This window comes from Hipposideros armiger, unplaced genomic scaffold, assembly GCF_001890085.2.
Source record: "Hipposideros armiger isolate ML-2016 unplaced genomic scaffold, ASM189008v1 scaffold_358, whole genome shotgun sequence".
Taxonomy (NCBI): Eukaryota; Metazoa; Chordata; class Mammalia; order Chiroptera; family Hipposideridae; genus Hipposideros; species Hipposideros armiger.
Genome location: NW_017731708.1, coordinates 634,950 through 661,086, shown reverse-complemented (window position 1 = coordinate 661,086; position 26,137 = coordinate 634,950). Strand labels below are relative to the sequence as shown.

The window sequence follows — 26,137 nt, the reverse complement described above, 5'->3', positions numbered from 1 at the left end:
TTACTTTCAAAAGTTGTGAGGATTAAGTATTATGTTTTTCAAGTGCTTTCCACATGTAAATACCTTAATACAAAGTCGTTTTTATTTTATCATCTATAAACAATGGGATAACAACCACCCTGCCTATCTCATAGATTGCTGTGAGAAGGGTGTACAAGAAAATGCAGTGTAAAGCACTATATGAATGTTATTACTTCCAGCCCCTAGGCAATCGATTAATATGGACTGCAGTTATCCTGCACTATCAGAGCTAAACATAGAGGAGAGTGTAGCCCATTCCGCAATTGTAAACAAATTGCTGCTTTTCCCATTAAAAAATCCCAGGCTGGTCAATGGAAACAAATTCACCCAAGTCTTTCTAGAGAATAGCCCTTTTTAATTTTCTGGAAACTGTTTTCCAACTTATTAATTTTAAAGCCACCAATATAGATTGGTGATGAATAATTTAAGGATGTTACATTAGAGTAGATAGATGTTGGGAGACTTCTTTATGGCTTGGGTGTCTTCCATTTTAATTTAGTAGATGATAATACATGTTGGTCCTGAGCACTGTGGTGCTTAACAGTTTTCTGCGTTTTGACCCAAAGGAGATCAGTTCAAAGCACTCTTGGGCTTGGGTACAAACACAGGAGGACTACTCATCCCTGAGGCAGGAAGTCTGTCCTCTAAAAGCATATCTTTCTTTCATAGCTGGAAAATATAAGTGAGTTTTTTCTGAATTATTTTATATAGGGTTCCCAGAATTAAAATTTTATCCTATTGAGTTTGAGGGAAATTGCTTTTCTTCCTACAGTGCTATTTCTGTTCACCAAATAATAATCTCTATACTGGAGGTCAGCACAATTCTCCACAACTGGAACGATCTAAAAACACGTACCTTTGCTTGTTTTCAACTGCAACGAATACTAATATAATTATATATCTGATGTAAACATGAATAAAGTCAGACACAGAAGTTCGTTAGACTTCTTCCAAGAAACGTTTTTGCTTCCTAATCAGTTTTTATCCTTCTCACTCTTACCTCTCCTCAATTAGACTTGGAACTCACTGTAGCCTAGGATGTGCTTTTGAATATTTTGGTTTCCCATCAAAAAGCACACAGCCCAGTAGTACTCTACACATAACCAGGGATCAATAAATGGTTTTTGAGTGAATTTATTTAGTCTTTCAAACAGTGTCTTTTGTGGTGAAAGTTCAGCTGAAGACTTCTAATCAAGAGTTGTTTTGGTTCTCCTGAATAATGAGATGGGAAGGTGCTTTCTTTCTTTCTGGCAGAATAAAGTCTGCATGTCCTGGTGAAAGCTTCGGAAATGTATAATTGATGTATTTTTGAAATGCTACTCTCGTTTCTTGTAATTCTTCCTCCAGGAAATCTTTCCAACTTGCCATAGTCCCTAGTTGTTTCTCTGTGGACAACAGCTCCCCCTGAGTGTTAACCAGTTCATCCATCACATTCCCCAGAGCGACCTGGTGAGTTTTCTCTGCTTCTTGGAGGACTTCCTGAACCGCTTCCTGCTTTTGTCTCTCAGCCATGCAATAGAAGCTGTTCATTTGATGTTCTTTTTCCTTTACCATTTGTCTCATATTCTTCTTCTGATCCTTAATAAATGTCACACCAGTATTCACAAGATCCTCCACAGCCTTGCTACAAAAGATAATATGGGTTTGTGAGTTAAATGGATTAGTCACTAGAAACAAAAAGATTTTGTCTCTCACCACAGATGTATGAGAATTTATCGCGTATGGTTTAGATGAGCCACCAGGCTGAGACAGGCTGGTAGAGATGAGCTTTTCAATTGCATTAGCTGTTAACAATCAAAAAACATTTTTCAGAGCAGGGTCACCCATCAACGTCCCTGCTGTGGGCTAGGGAAAGGCCACTAGTCTAGTGTCTGTAACTTTAGGAACCTGAGTCCACCTTGGCTGGGAAAATAATATGAATTCAGTGTGCTCAAAGATGAAGAAATAGGGTCAGAGCTCCAAACCCCTAGAGAAAGTGTATATCCATCTAGCCCAGCAGTTCTCAACCTGTGGGTTGCGACCCCTTTAGGGGTCGAACGACCCTTTCACAGGGATCGCCTAAGACCATCGGAAAACAAAAAGATGTTTACATTACGATTCATAACAGTAGCAAAATTATAGTTATAGAGTAGCAACAAAAATAATTTTATGGTTAGCAGTCACCACAACACGAGGAACTGTATTAAGGGGTCGCGGCATTAGGAAGGTTGAGAACTGCTGATCTAGCTGCTTACCTTCAGCCACAGGGGAAAAACTTTGTATTCACAGGTTAGGTTTAGCTCTAATTTTGATTTTATCTGAGTAATACTCTATGATAGCTGCCTCAAACTTTTTGGTCTCGAGACCCCTTTTCACTGTTAAAATGATCAAGGAAGTCAAAGAACTTTTGTTTATATGAGTTACATCTAGTGACACTAACAGTATTAGAAATTAAAAGTGAGACATTTAAAAATATTTATAAATTCATATAAAGTATCAATAAATCCATTCAATGTTAATATAACAGCTTTAATGAAAAATATATTTTTCAAATCAGAAAAACTTTTGGTAAGAAAAGTGGCATAATTTTACATCTTTTGCAAAACTCTTTACTGTCTGGCTTAATAGAAAAAAGCTGAATTTTCATATTGTTTCAAACTGTTGTGATAGCACACATCATAAAACCCTGAAAAATGCCACCATATACTCCTGAGATAATGAGTAAAAAGGGCAAATGACATCTTAGTAGTATTAAGAAAACAGCTTTGACTTCATGGACCCCCTGAAAGGGTCCCAGTTACTCTCAGGAATCCTGGGACCACACTTTGAGAACCACTGCTGAATGAGTTCATAGGCCTCTGGTTATGATGTATGTAATTATATATAATTTATGGCAGCCAACTGTATTGAATTCTCACCATGTGCCAGGCAGGTTGATGAGTGTCCCGTGCATATATTCACTCAACGATTCTTCAAATCAACCCTATGAAGTGGGTCTATTATTATGTTTACTTTACTGATCAGGAGACAGGCTTGAAGAGGTCAAGTCACTTGCCCAATTTCACTTAATTAATAAAAGTGGCCAAATGAGCACCGCTACCTGGGCAGTCTGAGTCCAGGGCAATAGTTCTTAGCTAGTGTGGATACACTTCTGATGGATGTCTCTGATTAACTTAGGCAGAACCTCTAAAGATTTGAGAATTTTAAAATGTTAGATTCACACCACCTCCTAGTCTAATACAGTCTTTCCCAGACTTACCACCTGGCCTTTCTTCTAAATTCTATCCTCCAAGATGCAACTCTCTCATAGTCTCTGACTCTTTCAACTTGACTTTCAAACCTGATAGACTTCCCCCATCTTGAGGTAAACGTTTGTCCTTAGCCTCTCTCACTGCTATGCTATTTCTCTCCTTCCTATTTCTACCAATGAGACTATATCCATTATTAATAACGAGGGGTAATGTTTATTGAGTACTTACTGTGTCCCAGGGGCTGTGGTAAGCATTTTACATGCGTTACATCTTATTCAATTTTAACAATGGCCCACTGAAGCTGGTACAATTTTTATTTATTATCTCTTATTATTCCCATGTAACAGGTGAAGAGATTGAGGCTTAGAGGAATTTAGTTATTTATTGTTCAATGTCACACAATTGAGAAAGTTGGACATTTCTTACCCTTAACCATTACCTGCTTCAATCCTGTAAGAGGCCACCATAAATATTTTATCAGGAGGGTAATACAACAAAAATAATGTTTTAGAATCATTATTCTGGTGATATTGGGTAAATTGAATCTTAGTGGAATAAAGCAGAGAGACCAATTTATACTATTTTGTAATATCCTGGATGTGCAATGGGTCTGAACTAATGATGAAAGAGAAAGAAAAGGAAGAGTGAGAGAAAGGGATAAATCCAACAAATATTACAAAGTAATAAGCATCAACTTGTGACTGCTAGGAGATGGCAGAGGCAGAAAGAAGAGAACAGAACCAACCTCCGATTCTCGGCTTGGGTCACAGGAGCATGGAGGAGCCATTAATAGAAGTGATATCATGGACAGAGTTGGGAGTGAGCATCTACACACATCCTTAGGATTTAGTCTGTTGTTTTATAAAATCTTCAGGATGGTGATGAGATTGTGAAGGTGATGCCCAGGGCTCCTGGGGCTTAGATAGAAGGACCTGAAGGAAGCTTCCTTGAGCCAGCCCCAAATCCCCAAGGAGGAGGTTGCATTCCTTCTCCAGAACCATGGCTCTGTCACAAACGGGTGTGAGCTTGCTGCCAGGTTGGCCTGGCTTTCTCATGGCCCATACAGAGAAGGTATTCATCTATGGGCCAAATAGAAGACTCCAGCAGAGGTGATCTCAGGTAAAACTGCTCAAATAAAGTGTGCATCTTAGATGACTCCAGCTTCCACCTTATAGGATGTAGCCCATTTAAACTCTTTACTACCAAAATGTGCTCTTGCTAAAAGGACCTGGTATTTCTTTGGAATGTCCTTTCCAGCCTGCCTTAAAATCTGAATTTTTGACCCTTTGGGGTTCATTCCTTTTGGTTTAAGGTCAGGATGTCTCTGACCTTTATTCTTATGATTTCTTTGAAGTTGTGGAATTGAAGTCAGGAGGACAGTGGGCACAGAGCATGAAGAGTGTGGTGGTAGGTGGCCTGGAGTGCCCATTCATCTTTGTATCTGCCCTGCCTGGCATGGTGTCCGGTGGTATAAACAGGCAACCAGTAGATGTGTGAATGAATAAATGGGTGATATAGATGTACTTCTCCCCCCAATACATTTTTTTTTGTGCCAAATAACACCAAATTTTAAAACAGCTAAACTAGTCCATTACAAAAGCCTAAAAGACTCCATGCTTAACATGGATTCTTACCATAAGCAAAATATTCACCATTAGAAAATAGTTAATTCTTGTGGTACATATAAAGTATTTTTTGATTATACAAATAACCCACATTTCTTTCCCCCAAAAGTGGGCCTACAAAGCATATCACATGAGGAAGGCCTGAAGCAACTGGGTCACCGGTTCTTTCTGGTTTTTCCTTCCCTTCTCCAAACTAAAGCTTGGACAATATCTCTCTCCTCAGATATTTGAAGGATTACTGTGCATAGAGGAGAAGTAGAGCAGGAAGCCAAGGATCGACATGGGGGTGAGACCTAGCGTTTTCTGAATCCACATTAGGAAGCACATGACAGGTAAAGGTGTTCAGTGTTTGAACCAACTACCTCAACCAGCCCTAAAATTCCTGTCACAGAAGTACTCAGGAGGCCCACAAACCCCTGGCAGGCTTCTAGCAGAAAGGATGGCAGGTTCAAGTCAATGGCCCGTAATGCACGAAATGAATATCTGTGCTTCTTTCTGTAAGTGGTGAGGTCCATCTGCCACTTCTAATTTTATGAGGCCATAATCCTGGAATTTTGAAATACACACCATATTTAAGAGCAGGGCTGGACATAAATTGAACTATTTTCAAAATAATTTTAGTATGCATATACATCTATAGGATTCAGTCTGGTATTTTATAAAATGGATTCTCAGAGAATAAAAATAGATTACCAAACAAAAATATCTAATATGTAGTAATCCAACCTCACTAGGTTCTTGAGGAAAAACAATTAAGTATGGAAAAACCATACTAGCAATTGGTTTGTCCTTTGCTCCTATTAGGGCTTCTCTTAGCTCTCATTCTCACTATTTTTGGGAGGCTGTCAAAATGGTGCAAAATATATTGCACATAGGTTTAAAGAAAAGTATCAATGGCTGTTCCTTCCCTTCTACCTAGTAACTGAACTTTTCATTTTCCTCATGTATGTTGCTAAGAGTGCACTTTTCAACCTCCTTTCTATGTCCATCAATTAAAATCCTGGATCTTAAGACAATAAGAGCCAACACTTCATTTCTCCATAGGCAGTGTCTAAATTACAAAGGGATTTGTTTCCAAAATTCATTTGTACTTTAAGTGTTTAGAGCAATGCTGAAAACAGACCGTTTGCCTGCTGAGCCCACAGTCAGCTAATAATCCATTTTCATTTGAACTAAAGGACTATTAGCACTATTTTAATCAGTTACAACCAGGTGTTTATAAGGAAAATACATTCTGATTTTCTACCTGAGCCACTGGCAACCTATTGCCCCCCTGGTCTGGCAGGAGAATCAGTGATAGCCCCAAGCTTGGGTTGCAGGCATTATAAAGGTTGGTGGGGGGCATCTCCAGAGGCTAGCCATTGGCAGCACATTTGTATCTCAGGGTTATTAATATTTGCAACCCTCCCTTGGCTCTGCCTCATTGTACCACCTGCCTGCCCCCTCTGTGTGTTTGCTCATTTTGTTCTCACTCTTTTCAGCCTTTCACAAATGGGACCTCCTCCCTTCTCTCTAAGGCCTGACCCAAGACTAACTCCCTCTAAGAAACCTACCTCACTACATAGCCCACATTCTCTCTTCGCTTAATCTTTCCAGGACTTTGAACTCTTCCAGCACCTATGTGTTCTTTGTACCAGTCCATCTAGTCCTGATCATACGGGGCAGCCATGCTTAAGTTACCTCACATAATGTTTAAGGAACACCCCTATTTCTTTGTGTCAGAGCTCAGGACCACATCCACAGAAGGCACTTTACAAGCTCTGGAGAAGTGAGCAGGGTAGCGTAATGGAAGGTCACAAGCTTTGGCCTTGTACAGACCAGGATTCACACTGGGTCCTGTCATCTACTCTCCATATGATCTTTGGCAGGTTGCTTGGTCTCTCTCTAAGGCTTAGGGTCTTCACCTGAGGATATGGAGGATGATAGAATGCCCCAGGAAGGAATATGAGGATTCAGTGAGACACATACAAAAGGACTTGCATGTGCTAGTTGTTGAATAAAGGTAGCTGTCATTAGGAATGTCAGCCAGGACCATAAAGATTCCTGCTGCAGATACTTCAATCATGCCTTTGCCTTGGGCCAGAAAACACTTAGAACTTTTCCAAGCAAAGATGTTTTTCTTTTCTTTTCTTTTTTTAATGTCTGAAAGAGTACAGTGTCTCCTAGATAATCTGTTTAGAATCTAATCGCCTCAATCCACAAAAAAGTTTTCTGCGCATTTAACAAATTTGTCATACTATCTAAGAGTTCTGAATCCTTAAGTCTTGAGTGAAAATTTATAGCCAAATAAAAGGTCTACACTGGAATTCTAAACAGTGGTCCTCCTCTATATATTAGTTTCTGTAAATGCACTAAAGAACACTGGGATCTAGCAATATTTAGAAGTAAGATCTGGTGTGCTGCAGAGTGGGCTCAGCTGAGTGGAACAAACTTGAACCTTTGCTTAATAAATATTTAAAGATGCCTACCATCAGCCAGGTTCTCTTCCAGGCATTTGGAACACATCAGTGAAGAAAATGGACATTCTGGTTGGATATACTTAAACAAGAGGCATGGAAGTTCCCTAATCTTAGTCAACTGATTCAATAAAAGGTGGCCATTGAAAATTGTCTATTCAAACCTCACAGAGAAAGGGCTGGAAGAGGAGCAAAAGCGATGGAGTGAGGGAAGGAGCAGAAGCTGCATGTGTGTGAGGAGTGGGACCCAGAGGCTCCTACAGGACAGGCAGAGCTCCTGCAGAAGGAGGGTGGGGAGCGGCGGGGAGAAGAGGTGGCAACCTTCCACTGCATTGGGTCACACTCATTTCGGAGTCACCACCTTCTCTAACTTACACCCGAAATCCCCTTTTACCTTCCTCTCCTATCTCAGTATGACCTATCACCTATGCAAGAAGGGAGGTACCACTGAAATCACCACGGCTACAGCCCTCATTCTTATTTATCGGCAAAATAAGAATCAGACAGGATTTTATCTTTGGCCCTAACCTAAACAGTTCTAATGAGAAAGAGTTTACCCATTAATTATATACAAATAGATTTGTTTGCTCATTCAAGGAGCAAAGCAAAAGAGATAAGTCCTAGACTAAGAGACCACATTCAGGGGTTTTAGTCTTTGTTCTGCTGCTACAGTTACATGATTTGGGGCAGGTCACTTAACATGCGGAAACTGTGGTTTTCTCTTGGTCCTGATAATCACTAGGGCTCCTGCTGCTGTCTTGTTAAAATTAGCCAATTCCATCAAATGTTCATTACTTACATAAAAATGGTACTTTTTTCAATGTATTCGTAATGAATACCAGATTATATATCTATATAATCTGACTCATGTGAAAATTATTTGTGATTGTGCACGTATATACTACTACAAATATATCAAAATGGCATGGAAGGATAGAGACCCCGTTATTTAAAATGACTGTCTCTGAGAGACAGAGAAGGGGTAGGGAAGCAGTGGGTCAGGTGTTCTATATATTTTCATAATGTGAATTCCATTTACAGCATGTCTTACTTGTGTAATAAGAAAAAAACCAAAAAGTAACACATCCACCATAGTACATGATATAGGCTAAAGAATGTGAAGATTGACTTTTATGTGTTATGGAAAAATATTTCTTGATTCCTCTTCTTAGCCTCTTAAAACTGGAGATACAGAATGAAAAACAATATACAGGACCGTAGTTATCTCTTGAGAGGGAGGAGAGGAAGGAAACGTGATTGCGGAAGAATACATGGCGGCTTCAGAAGTGTTACCACTTTTCAATCTCTTTAGATGGGTGGTAGGTTCTTGAGTCTTCATGTTAGTATTTTTGTTTAAGCCACACACACACTACAATATATTATATCTCGTTCTCTATGTTTGATATATTCCATAATAGAAATGTAAACGCACAAAAAGTGGGAAATATCCGTCTATGTGCCTTGACCTTATCCCTTTCTCCAAGTTGACTTTGACAGAGTAAGACATTGATTGGAACATGAGTTCTCTGGAATACCTTCTCTGGGCCTGGATTAATTCCTGGGCTATGCGTCTCTCTTCAGCCCTGGCTTTTTCCACAGCCTGGATCTTCTCCTTGTGGCACTCTATCGCGATCCTTTGGATTCTATGGGCCATGCGTTGTTCCGCTGCCAAGTATTCTCTCTTCAGTTCGTCTTCCATGTTTTGATGAACCTCTAGCTTGGTTTTAGCTGTCATTTCCTTAAGCAACAGTAAAACTAGGTTTAGATGATACAGCTTTGTTTAAAAAGGCACACTAAGAGGTTATTCAAATCATAGTTCACCAACTTAATGAAATGTGTACTTGTGAACACTGAATGTGTACTTAGGAACACTGATTGTTTAAAAAATTGTGGGCATATAGAAAACTTCCACTTATATGATGCTAAATGAAACAAGAAACATGGAAACAATATAGCATAAAAACAACATAATTTTGGAAGGGAATATGCGTTAGGCTCCCAGGCGAGTACATTCTAAGGCAGGTGGGTCATGGACACCCCTGAGAGGCAGCACTAATGTCTGTGAAGGTTGAAATAACCTCATGCATCCCTCTTTAGACAAATCACTCCTTCATTATATTAAAAATGTCCCTGAGACAGCAGTGTAAATGCAAATTCCCAAATCTTAGACAAATATTTTAAAAAGGTCAACCTCTCTCTAACTTTTCCTTTTAAATTTTATTAGGACTTCTATTTTAATGTTCAGTGCATCAGCTCTGCCCAAAGGCTCTATGGGGTACAAGCAAATTAAAGAAAGACTAGATGAGCTCCTCAAAACAGGCATCACATCTAAGTTACCTTGGTATCTTCACAACCTAATGCCAGGAGTGACATTCAAAACGTGTATCTGGCTGCAACATTGGGGCAGGGTCCTAGAGCTCCCTACCAATTTAAAGTGTTGCCCCTTTAAATTGCTGGATTGGGGGAGGTCCAGGGGCCTAATGGTGAACAACCAGGGTGACCAAGGTATTAGGGAACTTGAGAGTGGTTATCAACTGATAGAGAAGTATTTCAATACTTTTAGAACTCGTATGGCCATACTGGTACATGCCAGCTGAACAGCAGGCCTGCCTAGACATGCTTTAAATGCTCTTTACGTTTTGAACTGTAATGGGGGATGGCCAGTGGACCACTGCAGCCAACCTTTCAGGGACCCTCGTCACTGGAGCCAAGCAGGGAGGGTCCCAGTATCCTTTAGGAGCTGTGGAGCGAAACTCCCTCTCCTGTCAGCAAGTTTTCTGAGGACAAGCACAGTCCATTTAATCTTATCTATTGGGTTTTCGGAAAAGTCATGACATATTTTTTCTGTGTTTTTCGTTGCAAAAATATGTCATGCCTTTTCCGACAACCCAACAGTACAGAGCTGACATATGGTGGGTGCTCACTGCCAAAACAATGAATAAACGGGCCCATTGTCCCACATTGTTTATTAGTTATGTTCTTATTAAACCTGGGGCCAGCCTTCTGCCACTTCCCTCCAGCCTTTTCCCATGATTCATCACATCTACACTGCATCCTATCCTGTCCCTCCAGTTGCCAACATGGAAAAATAGTTGTGTATCGTTTTCCTTTGAGTGGATTTTGCAGCTGAGGCACGGAACTAAATAATGAGTCCCTGGGCCTCTGCCTGGAACATCTGCTAATTACCTAGAGTCCTGTGCTTAAACAAGTGACAGGTTAGAAAGAGGCCCCCCCTCATTGTATGACCTTTGGTCTTACAGGAAATACTTGAGAAACAGCTCAGGGGACCCTCTTGGCACTGCAGTAAATGCAAATTTAGGGGAAAGGATGCAGTCAGAGAGCCCAGGCGAAGAAAGAGAACAGTCTACTTCCCTCGTTTAACCCCTATTGGGGCACTTACTAAGTCAGGGCACTGTTCTGGGCACTGGGGCTAGAGTGGTAATGAGACAGACGCGCCCTTACAGAGGCTGCAGTCATGTGGGGATCAGGTACCTAACAAGTGATCACACAGCCTATTTAATTGCAACAGTGATGGGTGGTGACTGCTGTGAAAGAGGATGGGGTGTCAAGGACAGCGTATGGGTGGCAGGGCAGAGCTGGTCAGGTAAGGCTTCCCTACAGTAATGATGTTTGAGCTAAGCCTGATGAAGGGCAGGAAGACCATTCTGGCAGACACTAAGGTGGGAAGGTACACAGTGCATTCAGTTTCGAGAGGCCAAAGGGCAGTGCGAGGAGGAAAGGGAGCAAGTGGCAGGAGGTGGGGTGGGTCGGGCACGCAGGGGTGAGGCTCCTTCAGGCCTTGAAACCTCATAAAGCCTTGGGCTCATTACATCAGAGGCCGTGGGATTCTCCTGCAGCCATTCATCGCAGCTGCCAGTGTTCAGCAACTCTTCTGACAATTCTGGGCCTCCCAACCAACCTCCACACACACCCATCTCGATTTCACACGTTACCGTTTTTTTTCTCTTATTTCCTGGAGCTTTCTCCTAACTTAAGAACTTTTTAAAAAAACAACAAACAAGCCCCTATAAAAACCTGTAAATGTTTTTCATGTTCCTCTTCCAGAATCCGAATTTTAATTTTGTGCATGTCATTTGCTTCTTCAAGTGCTTTCTCCACAGCTTGTTTTTGGCGTTCATTGGCCTTTGAAAGAAAGAGTCCATTTATTTATTAATGTATCAGGTTTCCATGTTTACTGAAAATAAGGAAACACCACGGGGCACCTAACTGCTTGCTCCATCCCCATCTCAAACCTCCTGGAGCAAACCCGAGGTCTCTACCAGACGCCCTAACACACCCCAATCCGTGGGCCTGACACTGCTGGCTCTGGAGTTGCTCGAGAGAGCTTTACTGCAGGCTGCTGGGCTGTCTCTTTCTTTGTCACTTTATTTCTTGCTTGATTGACTATCAAAGTAATGTGCGCCCATAGCAGAAAGTGTGGAAAATACAGAGAAGTGGAAAGATGCACAAAACTAGAAATCACTGAGAAGGGAGGCTGAGGATCATCCCAGATCCCCCGCATCACGTCTTCAGAAATAGGTTATTATTTTGACGAGAATGCCCAGAACATTAGATTATGTATATTCAAATTGTAGATTACTCACAAATGCATTCCCTTGTATTAAAATGTTATAATTAATGACTCAAAATCGATTTGAATTTTATTATTGATAAAGATAGATGGCTACTATATATATATATATATATATATTACCCTTGGCACTGGAGCATTTTGGACTCTCAAAGTACTTTCATACCAAGCTTTTGCAGGCACCAAAACTGGGCAATTCCAACATTCTTTGTTATGATGTCTATTTTATAAGGAAACCGAGAAATAACATTCTAAGCACTGTGGCTCATCTTGATCTCAAGGAGAATTAATTCTCTTTAGGAAGTCATCTATGTCATTCTACCTATGACTGGAAGAAGTGGGGACTCGAGGATTGAGATTTTGCTTCAATTAAGTGTCTGGGATCTGACTGTGAGCCCAACACACTCTAATGGCCCCTCTGACACTCAGTCATTAGGACAAGGTATCAAGGACTTTAGAGAGAAGGGGAGCATGGACATGGGTAAAAAGGAGAGTAGCCATAATGAAACATTTGGAGAAAACAGGCACTAGGAGTGTTATACACTGCACAAATGGATGGTTTACATATTAGCTATTAAGCAATAATAAAGAATTACCAACAAGGATGTCTTTCTTTTTAAGTTTTAATCAAATGAGAATAAAGAGAACAGGAGTCATCCACACACAGGGGCAATTTAGAAGGAAGGAAGCTCCTGATGATGTCTGCCTCTTACTAAGTACCTACTGTGTGCCAGGCACACTGTTTCACTGAACTCTCTCGATCATCCTATAGAGTGGGTATTACTGTTCCTCTTTTACATTAGAAGAAGCCTAGACTACAGAGCTGAAGAGCTTGCCCAAGGTCCCACAGGTAGCCAGGATTCAAAGTCAGTTCTGCCTGACCATATCGTTTCGAATACATCCAAAAAGTGAAAGAACTGTAAAGATGCATTTAGGCTGATTTCCAAATTCTTTTACCTGAGCCCACACATTAGCTTCTGCTTTTGCAATACGTTCCTTGAGTACAGCCTCTTGAAATTGCTCTTCTTTATTCAAAAGATCTGTCCCAATATCTGTATATTTGAAGAGTAACAATAACAAGTATTCACAGACTGTTTCTTGCTTCCCTTTTCACTATGAGTTAGTTACTTTTAGTATTACCTAAGAGATATATATATATACCCTTGTAGGAAACGTCAATCTTCTAAAGATACCAATGAAAGGGCTAAGTTTTTTCCTAACTGATTAGGAGGGAACACACAGCACTGTTCAGCCTGGATGGAGTCAGTTCCCTTCATTTCAGCCAGTCCACATGGTGGGCCACTGGAGGAGGAAAGTGGCAGAAAGGAGCACATTTTGTACTTCCAAAGTAGAATGGTGAGGGAATACTCAAGATACTAGCACATTACCCAGCTCTGCTCTCACAGCTCCTATCTGGGTGCTGGTGGTATTTCCACCCACAAAGTGGTAGCAGAATGCCTTCTCTAATGTTACATGCCTTTCTTTAGTGTGTAGGTCTTCACGGTTTAGCTGCTTTAGTTGTGGAGTGTGTTAAGGGGTGGTAGTTTAACACTTCTCCGTCATGATCTAATTTAATTTCCAAATAGTAATATTCCCATAATACCCTCCCTACTCAAAAAAGAAAATAAGAGTCTAAAGAGGTTAAGGGACCACATAACACCAGATAGCTAGGGATGGGGTTAGACCTGGAGCCAAGCCCTGAGCTCGCTGAGCTGGGCACAGGGTTTTCTCCATCTTCTCCTACCAGAGTGTGTTGTCAGAGGTGTCGCATCACCTGTGTGGGGATGACGAGCCCTTTGAGGGCTGAAATCACACACAGTGACCTTTCTCTCCAATCCAAACTCTTATAGTACTTATTCTCTATTCCATTCATTTCTCACATCTAAGATTTGTTGAATTATTAACCCTTCATATGATTAGTTAGGTCTTGACGATCAACTTCCTAAAATCACAAAGCACGTCTTATACTGCAGTGTATTGCTCATGGTGCCTAGCTTGGCAGTAAGCAGAGGTAAGGCACTGTGGACAAGTTTGTTTGACCAACATCTCTTCTCTCCCTCTGGGAACAGGGCCCATTTATCTCGAGAACTGTCCTCTTTCAGGTTGTTCTGGTAGGACTGCCAATCGCAGCAGCCTATCTGCTTGGCCATCACACATTATCCCCAACCTGCAGGCCACGATAATTGGCCCAGGATTAGGCACATGCTCAAGCCTGGCCAACCAGGGTCTTCTTTAAGATTTTATATAAGGAGGTAAGGAGAACACAGCTTTTTTCCTCTGAGGTCTCTAAGCTGGAGGTAATAGAGGTTTTGAGATGTTTGGGAGCACTTCCACTCCTTTCCCAGCTGCTGGAGTAAACCTGGCTGCAGTAGTAAACAATAAGGCCAACTCACTAAGAGGGCAAGCGTGGACGGACTGAGAGCCCCAGTGCCACATCCCCCTTGGGTTTCTCTAGTCTGAGTTGTGTTTCTGGCACCTGCAACTGAAAATACATGTTTGGTGGCATTGATTTAAGAGTCTTTGCTACAGATTATTAGTGAGTGTAAAAACAAAGGGCAGTGAACACTATGGTAGAGATGAACATAAACTGCATAGGCTCCGTGTTGTGTAGATATCTTTATGAAAGGCCTAGGAATAAATGTGACTAAGCATGGACCGTCAATGTGTTGAATTTCACAAAAATGTGATGCAACTGTGGGCTACTATTACTCTTTTTTATGCTTAAATCCCATACTTCATATTAGTTGTTCTCAACCCTGATTGTACAACAGGATCCCTGCATAGCTTTTAAAAAATGCACACGACGAAAAAGAAACAAACTATTAATACAAAGAATTTGGATGGACCTCGAGGGCATTTACTGAGTGGAAAAAAACCAATTTCAAAGAATTACATAGTACAGTAAAACCTTGGATTGCAAGTAACTTGGTTTGCGGGTGTTCCGCAAGATGAGCAAACATTTCTAATACATTTTAACTGGGTAAACAAGCGATGTCTTGCAATACTAGTAGTTCGTTTCTGGAACGAATTATGCTTGCAAACCAAGGTATTACTGTATATGATTCCATTTGTATAACATTCTCAAAGGGATGAAATTATAGAGGAACAGATTAGTGGCTGCCAGGGGTTCAGATTGGGAGATGTTAAGGGGTAGGTAACACAAGGGAGTTTCTTTGTGGCAATGGAACAGTTCTATGTCCTGATTGTGGTGACAGTTACATAATAAATTTCATGAAACTCTACACCAAGAAAAAAAAGTGCATGTAAGATCTGTAGCTGAGCCAATAGCATTGTTTCAATACCAGTTTCCTGGTTTTGACAATGTACTAGTGTTAAGTAAGGTACCAATAAGAGAAGCTGGATGTGGGGGGCACATGGGATTCTCTGTTCTATTTTTAAAACTTGAGTCAAAACTATTTCCAAATAAAAAGCTATTACAATATGCAAAGATATCAAAAAATGAAAACACATACAAAGGCCTGATTCTGAAGGTTCTACAATAATTTACTTAGGTCTGTGTTGGATTACTATTAAATCCAATGATTCTGTTTGGATATTAGTGGTACAAAAATGTTTTAAAGTTCTGTAGTACTAGGGTTGAGAATTACTGCTCTATGCAATACTCATAAGCATTTATATAGGCATTTCAACATGCCTTTGAAATTACTTCTAAAGAACAGAGAATTCTGACTCTTTTGACTGAAAATAATCAATGACAAATATAGGTTACTGAATATAAAAGATTAATTTCTAACTAATTAGATTTAATTTATCCGCTTAATGTTTGGATTCAGGTATACTAGAAGGTATAAGGAGTCAATCAATAAAAGTTTATCTAAGGATAGATATCCACTGTCCTGGGTGTAAAAAGTCAAATCAGTTTTGAGACTATTATTAATAAATCATGCTAAACATTTTCTAAAGGTTAAAATCAGTTTTGATATTGATATTTTTAGAGGGTGATTCCAATTTGATCCCCCCCTAAATTTTAGTTTTTTCAAAATGCCATCCATTCTGTAGCTTTTATATTTTCAAAGCTCAGGAGTGAAATTAAATCACCACAAGTTTACCATGTTAAAGGAGAGAGGATCATAGAAGTAGTTTGAGAGTCCTTAGGAAAACACCTCTAAGGCTCAAAGTCAGACTGAAAACTGATGAGGATAAGGACAGATGAAAACCTGTAATTACAATTTCATTTGCTTATTATAAGATAGAAAATAATCTCATGTTATCTATATGTATCTACTTTTATGTCACCAGCTACTAATAAGGGTTATAGTTTCTTTCCCCTATTAATTAAGGTGTTAATTAGAGCTATTCTGTCTATGTGTATGGAGGGTGCCCAAGTGTGGGCAAAGACAAAAAGAACCCCCATTTACTATTATGTGTCAGGTTTTATAATAAGTACAAGCATTTCTTTAAAGCCTCATAACAAATCTACAAAATAGGTACTAACATCCCTATTTACATAGACGGTAACACGCTGAGAGGCTAAGTATCCAGTCAAGGCCTACTACTGGTTAAGTGGAGAAGCTGGATTGCAACCCACGTTCTTCTCATGACAAACACACCCCTGTAGGACAAGCAACTTTTTGATCAGGAAACCTGATACAAGTCTTTAACAGGAAGAATGATACACAATGCTATGAAACATTAGAAAAACGGAAAACAGCAAAGTCACTTACCCAGTATATCCTTGTGAGTGTAAAAGCGTGTTGTAAATGGCTTGTATTCATGGATCTGTTTGAAGGTTTCCCCTAAAGGGGGTGGTGGAATTATTTTATTGCAAACAGCACAGCAAACAAAGTCTGTATAATTCGGATTCTTGATCATAATTAAATTTAAGATGTCTTTTACTACGTACAGTTAAATTACTGTTAGGGTCATTAACAGTTTTTTAAAAAGCTAGGAGTTTAAGAAAGCTGGAAGAGAGGTTCCAGGTTGTAGGCCAATGCTAGAGGCTGGTAAGGATTAAATGCTGCAGCATGATTGTGTGCCTAAAGTGAAAGAATGTTACTGAAAGCCTCTGCCATGTAAGGCATGAGCACTGGATTTGGGAAGATTTAAGCAGTTGCTCCCTCTTAGGCTCTAGTATTACATTGTTAACTTACTTAGCAACTGTCGCTACGTAAGACAAGCTTTGCTCATAAAAGCAACTAGACATAAAAGGAAGTATGGCCCAGCCATTCATTTCCCAGATACTTTCTGTATTAGTTTCCTACTGCTGCTGCAACAAATTACCACATATTTAGTGGCTAAAAACAACACAAATTTATTCTCTTGCAGTTCAGGTCAGCAAAATGAGCCTTATGGGACTAAAATTAAGGTGTCAGCAGGGCTGGTTCCTTCTGGAGGCTTTAGGGGAAAATGTTTCCATGCCTTTTCCAGTTTCTATTAGGCCACCCATATCTCTTGCTCACGACCTTGCATCACTTACTTGCATGGTGACATCACTTCTTCCTTCCTCTGATCGCCTGCCTCTCTTATAAGGACCATTGTGGTTATATCAGGCCCACCCAGATAATAAAAGATAATTCCCCCATCTCAAAATCCTTAGCTTAATCACATCTGCGAAGTTCTTTATACCATGTAAATAACATTCACAGGCTCCACGGATTAGGATCAGAACATCTTTGGAGATGGGGTGGGGAATTGGGAACATTATTCAGCCCACCACACTTTCGTTTAAATTGTTTATTTAAAGAATTGATTTCTTTTAGACCAGCAAAGGAGGAAGATTTTTTTTCCAGGTTATCTATAAATGTGGTTTGGCAATAAAATTGGGAAATATTACAGTATTTTAAAGGAAAAATTACTTTCATTACGTTAGCACTCAAAATTACTAAGCCTGGTTTTTAAAATCACATAGTTAATTTGTTGTCCTTGATTTAAGATGGAAAGTCCTGCATCCCTAAAGCCCCCCTTGGTGCCGACAAACTGGGACAGATTGGTCACCCTATGAAAGATAAAACTATAAACCAATAAATAATTTCACGGCTTCCTTCTGGAAATTCTTAAAAACCAATTTATCAATTGAACAGCTTGCCCCTCTGGGCAAATAGCTCTTCTACCAGAACAGATTAATTCCCTGGGCAAAAAGGTCACTTGCTGCTTACCAACAGCCTAGTTCATCAAGACTTGCTTCAAGACTTAATCTATGTTTGAGTTTTGCCCAACATCAGCCAGATTCCTGCATTAAAAGACCTTTCTTTAACTACGTGAACCTTCACTTCAATGTCTTGCCCTGACCATGCCATTCTTAGACACAACCGACTTTGTAAAGTGGCATTTTCCCCTATAGAATGAAATCAAAATATCCACGCACAGCCAGGCAGTCTTTGATACTGTACACTCAAGGACTGTGCTATCTATAACTTGTAACCATCCTGTTAGAAGTATCATAATTAGCTACTTTTTCCTAAAATTCAATGTGGTTCTTCCCTCGCCCTGTTTTTCACAGCCTGCACCTCACTGAACCTACTGGTTCCCTGGTTCATTCAGGGAGCTGTCACAAGGCGTAAGGCTGTGCTGTGTACAGTTCCTGCTGCCCTCCTATGGGCGATAATCTCTTGACAGCTCACCTAACTAATATCTCCCCCATCAAGTATCAGCTTATTTTGTTGAATATTAGAATTCTAAATGATGACAAAATGACACTAAATGTGTAAGCTGAAAATAGAAGAATTCTAGTTCTTTAACAATCAAAGTCCACAGGGAAACCAAAAGTAAAAGATAATACTTTAAATTAAGAGGCACTTTATACCACCTAAGTACATTTTAAACTAAATGAAGTATACTATGTAGAGAGGCATAGCAAAAAAATATTTAGGGCTCAGTAGTAAAGATTTAATTTAGTTGCATGTAGGTAACTCAATTAGCTAAGCTCTTTAATATCTACAAATCAGACATAATTGCATTTGCATGTATCTTGCAAAACCATAACAAAGTACTGGAAATTAAAAACTTATGCTATGATGATAAACTCTGCCTGTGCAGTTATTATTACTTGGTAATAATAAGTGGAGCAAAATTTGAGAGATAAGGTTTAATAAGCTCCAATTACAATGATTTGAATGGGCTAAATGTCCAGAAATGAAATAAGTCCAGAACCTTTGTCAGAAAGCGTTAAATGATATAAGGTATACCCAGAACAGTAAGGAGACCTTCTTATCTATTGAGTAGTTCTAATTTATAAATAACTATAATAACATTTGGTGTTATGTTTATCATATCATTGTAATATTTATTTACAAAAACTAAAATAGTTAACAGTTGGTCAAATAAAAACATCATATATCTCAGCATAACATTTTTTTTTAAGAAAAATTCGTTACTTTGGGTTATTCTCTCATTTAATCTTTGTTTTAGTAGTTGAGTGGAAGTATCTTTTCAATTAAAATAAAATTCTGGACCAAAAATAGATGAAACGTAAAACCAAAATATATGAACCATCTGTCACTCTTAACACTATTTGTCTTTAACGCTGACTGGAGGCTTCACAATAAGTTACAATTATTTCTTTTTCTTCACAAGTATAGGTCTCTATCAGGTAGAAAATAAACACTGCTTTTACAAATAGCAAACAAAACTAACATTCACAACAGTTGCAAATGCACAATTCACCTTAAAATATTAAAAATACTATGCAAATTTAACATCGGGTACTTTTATTATATAAAACTTAATAATTAACAAAAATGACTTCCATTTTCATGGTACTTTTATAAGAGGATTTAATAAAAGAAATATATTGAGAAGCTTTTTATGGGAACAGAATGAGATAATGGCTGCAGCTCTAAAGGACAAAATTTACTATACAGGTATGGTTGCAACTGCTATCTTCTTTCCTCATTACCATATTCTAAAACAAGAAACATAGTATGCATTTATAAAGTCTATTATTTGGCAATTCCAGAGCTCTTAATATAGCTCCATCCATAGTAATAAGTGCTATTAATCCCATTTAGATGTTTTCCTCCTCATATAACTGTGTCCCTCACTATCGATAGCTTCATAGAGGTCCTTTTTGTTCTCTTGTGTTGCATGTAGATAACCAATATAAGCCACGCAAAGTGAAAGGGTTATCAATCCGAAAGCCATGACGGGTTTATTCTGTCAAAGAAAAAAAATTACAAAGCTTCGTTAAGACTAATAATTTGAGGAGGCCCAAATACCTTTTGCACTTTTCTCTTAACAAATCGTCTTTATTACTACACTAGCGTTCCTATGGTGATATTTTCAATTATAATAATCTACCCAGTTCTATACTCAATTAACTCAACTCCCAATAATTTAGAGGGTATAGAAGACTCTTACTTTTCCTCTCCAGTCTTTCTTCTTTCTATGGCCTGGACATCTCAGAATTTTAAATGTTTTTAAATATAGGAAAGATACTTACAACTCCAAAGAAATGTTTATTACTGTAACTGAGACCCTCCTTTTTGTGTGTTCACACTCATCAAATGGGCCTTTCGTTGTCAGTGTGAGTGCAGAGTTGCAATACAAGTTTCAATTTGCATTCTCTGCTTCTGTCATCACACCTGCTGGAATTAATAAAGGCTGGAATTGTAATTTAAAATAATGATATTTTCATTTTGTTTTGTTTCAATGGAAGGTCTACTTACTTAATAGTACCTGATCAAACAATAAAAATTTTCTTCAAATCAATACAACTATTAAAATAAAAATTTAAATAGGAATTTGAGAAGTTGATCCATGAAAGTGCAACCACTTCCCATTAAAATTCTCAAATGCTCTCAAAAATAATTCATTTTATATGTGTATTTAGTGAAACAGCATTTAAGATTTCCCTTCTACCTGCATTTATTCACAGAGATCTTTAATAGTCAACATAAAATTTCCATGATAAAATCAAATGTCACAGGAAAATAAGAACCTTCTATTTCTGATAGCTTAGTTAAACATAAATTCTTATCCTGGGTGTATTTCTTACAGGTTTAATGAAGAGCTCTGGATTCACAGCTCGAAATAAGGTTGTTGTGCGGACCCCTCTGAGCCCTGGGTTTTCAAAGTCTTTCTCTTTGGGTGGTTCCTTTTTAAAGACTGGAGGCTCCGGGGCTGAAGACATCTTGACTAATGATGATTTATTACCTAAAATAAAATAAGAGACATTTTTATCCTTTGTGATTATTTTTGGTTTTTTTTGGATACTGCTTTTTTGTTTCTTGGTGTTTTTTTTTAGCTGAGCCATCCTGCCACCTGTTGGCAGCTCAGCAGCAGCTCAGCTCAGGCTGGAAATCGAACTGGCGATCCTGTTGCTCAGAGCTCGCACTCTTGAGTGAGCTCTTAACCAGCTGAGCCCCTCAGCCAGCCCTTGATAATGCTCTTTTTTAAAAAGCCATTCTATACTCAATTCTTTTCTGAATCCCAGTCCAGGTATATACCAAATGTGATTGTCAATTATTTTATTATTTTGTGTAGCACATACTTTGTAAATGCTGCTTTTTGTTTGGCAAAAGTTATTTTGTTTTTCATTTCTTAGAACAAACCAGTATGGTGGGCAAAAGTTGTTTTCCTACTTTTATTGATGCCTGGAGAATTGTTTGTTGTCAGAGTCACATTGTATCTTATATGCAGGGGTTACTACACTAGGAGAGGCCAGTGTGTTATCCACGCCCTTCTCTATTTCCTTCCATTTTCACTCTTTCTCACCTTCCGACAGCCCTTTCAGGACACCAATCTGAGAGAAGTACTAGCATTCTTTTGCTGTTTCTCCTACAGCTTCACCCTGTCCCACTTTCCCTCCATGCTTCTCCCATGCCTCCACTAGCCCAAACACTGGTACCAAGCAGCAAGGGTAAACAGCTGTTGGTCCTCACGCCCCCTTTGCCTATGGGTGACTCTCTGGAACTGCTCTGCCATCTCCTTAATCTAAACATCCTTTTTTGTCTTAATTACTCTAAATCTATCCTATTAAATCTAAGTGTGTCTTTTGGCTTCTGGTTCTCCCAGCTGTAGTAATTACATTTTGTGAATTTTTTTTTATTCTAAGTACTATCAGTCAAAAGCTTATTGTTATCATTCCTGCTACCTAATGCTGGGAAGACAGCTGGAAGGGAGGTAGTAGGGAAAGAATCCTTCCAAAGGCTGAAATTAGTCACAATAAAAAAAATTTTTTTTTCAAGGGGATGAGGGGTGGTGGGGGGAGTAATTCTGCAACCCTACCATGCAGTAAATGTTATATGAGTCAAACATTCACATCTAAACACTTATTGCGTCTTTGCTTATACAAGTATTGTCTTTCATTTTATACTTTTTAAAAGCAATATGTTTGCAACTTTATTAGTTATGAAGAAAATCAGCAGTTCAGGTTTTTTTTTTTTTTTTCAAAACAGTCCTTGTTGGGGCCGGCTGAGTGGCTTGTTGGTTAAGCGTTGGCTTGGGAGCACCAGCTCTGAGCAGCAGGGCTGACATTAGGATCCCACATGGGCCAGTGACACTGCCCTCTACAGCTAAGATGGTGAACAACAGCTCAACCTGGGCTGGGCTGCCGTAAGTCGCCGGCGACGGCGTAGGCTGCAGTGGGGCTGCAGTGGGCTACTGTGAGCCACCGTGAGCGGCCATCCAAAGGCCGGTGACCAATCTGCCTCAGCCAGGAAGAGCACAATGATCACAATACCAACATGGGCCAGTGAGGCGACATCCTCCACAACTAGACTGAAGAACAAAAGAACAGCAACTTGTCTGTTCCCCTTCACTGATTCCCCAACGCTGTTCCCCTCCCTTAATTCCCCAATTAAAAAAAAACCTAAAAAAAAACCAAAAAAAAAAAACAATCCTTGTTGCAGTGGCCATTAAATATTCATGTGTACCACTTAATTGGGTAGACACCTCGTCAGGAACATCTGCTTGAAGGGAAAGGATTCTCAACACCTTCTACCCTTGCAAGGACTTCTGAATTGTTCACTGTTGGCTGTTCCAGAATTTGTTCCCCTTGGATGTTACGGCTATCATTGTTGTCGTCATTGTCATCATCACTTTCTGGTTCCATTCTGACGTAAATTAGCACTCCTGCAGCAATTTTAGGATTTCCTAATCTTAAGAAATGGTTAAATTGTTCTCTGTAACCACAAAGTCATCCAAAGCAAACTGGTTTGGAGACCAATGACAGTAGCAATTAGGTAGCAGACTAGTTCAAACACCACGTTTGGTCTGTGGCCTTCCTCCAGGTGGACCTCAAGGTATTCCACAGGAATCATGCCTGTTTTCTGCCAACGTTTCTCTACTACGGATGGCTCTACAGACCGCTATGGCTCAGCAATCACACCAATGGCTTGCTTCACTTTAGTTTCTTAGGGAAAACTGAGAAAACTATCTACATTTAGAGTTGTTTCCACAGTGAGCTTTACTGTACAGATTATACCCTAATCGGAAGGCTGCAGAGGGGCTCTGCAGTTCAATGGGAAAAACTCAACACATGCATAGTCCAAGCACAGGAGAGTGCTGTGGGAAGAGCAAACGTCTATCAGCAAGAGGATATTGCATTTTGCTCCTTTCATTCTCTTGCCAACCTTTCTCAGCTATTTATTACATACATCTCTCTTCCTTTGGGCATGTGTATGGGGTTGGTAATCACAGGGGCGTAAATGGTAATTTCTGAAGCCCTGGCTTGCCAATGCCAAGTGGTCTCATCTTTTCCATCCAGGATGCATTACATCAAAATAGAGCAATCATCAATCTCTGTTTATCTCCTTTGCGAAATACACCTGGGGCATGAAGTATATGAGGCAATAGCTCGCAAAACACTTACTTCATCAGAATTAAAACATCACTCAAGCTGTAACTAGCCATTGTTTTTTAACTTCTTCTGCATGAAAGTTACTAATTTTGGGGTTTTTTTGCACTATATACCAACTAAAAATTCCATAACATGTCTGAAATTTGTTCAGCCAGAACACACTTACTTTAAACTCATCAGGCCCAAGGTTGGCAAAAAATGCAATGCTTTCCACTTACATGCCCATTTCTAGCACGAACTTCTTAATACCATGCAAAAACAACTATAATACAGATTTTACATTTACTTCTGCTTTAGTCCCAGAGTCCCTTTAACTTCCATTTCAATTTTGGCTCAATCTTTCAGAAATGTCAACAATGTAGGGGAAGTGATGCTAAATTTCTTTATTTCTCCTTTCTTGTGACAATAATCAAGTGCTTCTATTGTCTTCATTTTCTTCTATGAAAACTGCTGGCATTTCATCTTTCTTTCCCTCTTTGCCATGAGCATAGGATAAATGGACGTACGAATGTATTTAGAATTTAAGTAACAAATGTTGGTCACCAGATGGCTTAGGCTAGGTGCCAGCGATTTTTCTCCTTATGCTAATAATGTATTTGACTGTAATGTAGGGAAAGAGAAAATTCAGAAAGCAACAATCATGAAAGTGGAAGTAGTATTACACTCTGTAAATAAGTCAGGCTTATTTAAAAAATGTGAAGCAGGAAACAGTTAACACAATAGGCATGTTGTCAGGACTGAATCACAGCCTCAGGATATACCACTAATTGAAACTGGGGCAATAGATAGAATACTAGGAAGGCCAAAAAACAAATACACGAAGGTAAGATTCATGCACACCAGAAACTGATAACAGCATTTTCCTTTAGTTATTGAAAAACAGCTGCATGTAATTAAAACAAAGCTATCTGGTAAATATAATTTGAAATTGTTTACTGGGAAGAAAAACAAAGTAATGGGAAAAGTGGGTATAGACAGCATATATTATAGAACACAGAAGGGTCCTCTGACCACAATTATCACGTACATTTTGTGTTGATGACAATGTGACAAGAACTGAGGATTAACTAACTCAAGTCTCATTTGAAGTTCAAATTTATATATATGTATGACCATACATATATACGTGTATATATATATATATATATATGTATGATTATGTATGTATGTGTATATATAAACTATATACACATGAATATAAAAAGACTAGTTACGGCCAAAAGAAATTTCACTATTTTAAAATTAAAGAGATGCAGTCATGTTGACTGTCATGAAATTTAATTTTAATGAGATTTCTGTAAAAGCTGTATTAAGAGTGTTTTAACATGAATTGTAATGACTTAATTTTAATTATAAAATTCTCTGGTCTCCTCTTTTCCTTAGTGAAATCTACATTTCCTTTGTAATGAATCAAGGAAATGAGCAATCAAGGTAGTAGTTATTATATTGCAACCTCCAGACACCCATGTTCAACTTAATAATGCACTTGTATAGGTTAAACTCTTTATCACAAATGACAATTAAAGAATACCTGGGCTGGAAACCACTGCAAATGTTTACTGACAGGATATTTTACAAATTAAAGGATTACCTATTACACTATATTTTAAAAGATTTAATATACCACAATTTTCATTGTTTGTGATACTTTTTTGGAAAGTATTAAGTAACATTTTCCATTACATATCATTCTTTTATTAGATGTGGTATAAGACAGCTGTTTTATTGCTGCTTCTCCTTTCCTGAGCCACAGTCACTGAAAATTTTAACAACACTACTCCCGAAATTGCATGAGCTTACTTATACCATCTATCAAACTAATAAATTTTAACAACCTTCTATACTTTAAATAAAAAATAAAGATTACTAAGGCAAAGTAATATTTCTTCTTTATTTTCCATCACCCATTTCTGTTCCCTTATCAATTTATGAAAATAAACTGTTGTTTGTAACTTTTTTGGGGGAGAATTTTTCATGCCTACCTATAAAAAAGATCCACACTAAGCTGCTTTACTTCATATGTCCCTCCCTAGCAGAAAGTTCTTTACCTTTTTCTTCTGCCCATCCTTTTGTGAAGGAACATGCGATGGGAAAAGGAGGCAGCAGAGATAAGGACTACCTCTGCACAACTCTGAGAGTCATATACCTCAAAGTATGAGTGAGAATCGTGCCTCCTTGGAATTGACAATGCACAGGTTGCAAGGCTGTCCAAAATGGTCAGAGATAAAAACCAGGGCTGGTCATTTGTGAATGGTTTTCCCTCCTTTACTAAAAATTTTGCTTAGAGGGGTGATCCAGGTATATTCGGCAACTAACATCATTCACTAGCATACTATTGGCATGGCTATACATCTTACTCTGTACATGAAAATCAGACCAAGATATAAAGACTGAGTTACTTGGGGGAAAAATTTAATCTTCAGATATTCACTTTTGAAATAAGCATCCCAATAGAA

The 26,137-nt window shown here is 38.9% G+C and overlaps 2 protein-coding genes across 2 annotated transcripts in view; both read right to left on the bottom strand.

The window, feature by feature from the left end:
- Positions 1–751: 751 nt before the first annotated feature.
- CUNH6orf163 (chromosome unknown C6orf163 homolog) lies at positions 752–17,203 on the bottom strand. Its single transcript, XM_019661692.1, has 5 exons — positions 16,609–17,203; positions 12,881–12,975; positions 11,368–11,475; positions 8,868–9,070; positions 752–1,645 (listed from the first exon to the last, which is right to left on the bottom strand). The coding sequence occupies exons 1-5, from the start codon at positions 16,754–16,756 to the stop codon at positions 1,213–1,215; spliced, it is 987 nt and encodes a 328-aa protein (XP_019517237.1). The 5' UTR covers positions 16,757–17,203; the 3' UTR covers positions 752–1,212.
- A 2,370-nt stretch (positions 17,204–19,573) lies between these two features.
- Positions 19,574–26,137, bottom strand: part of SMIM8 (small integral membrane protein 8) — an 8,314-nt gene continuing 1,750 nt past the window's right edge. Inside the window, exons 2-3 of the mRNA XM_019661703.1 lie at positions 20,877–21,034; positions 19,574–20,035 (exon numbers count right to left, since the gene is read on the bottom strand). Coding sequence (XP_019517248.1) covers positions 19,877–20,035; positions 20,877–21,011 — 294 coding nt within the window. The 5' untranslated portion in view covers positions 21,012–21,034 and the 3' untranslated portion in view covers positions 19,574–19,876. The remainder of the gene's footprint in view (positions 20,036–20,876; positions 21,035–26,137) is intronic.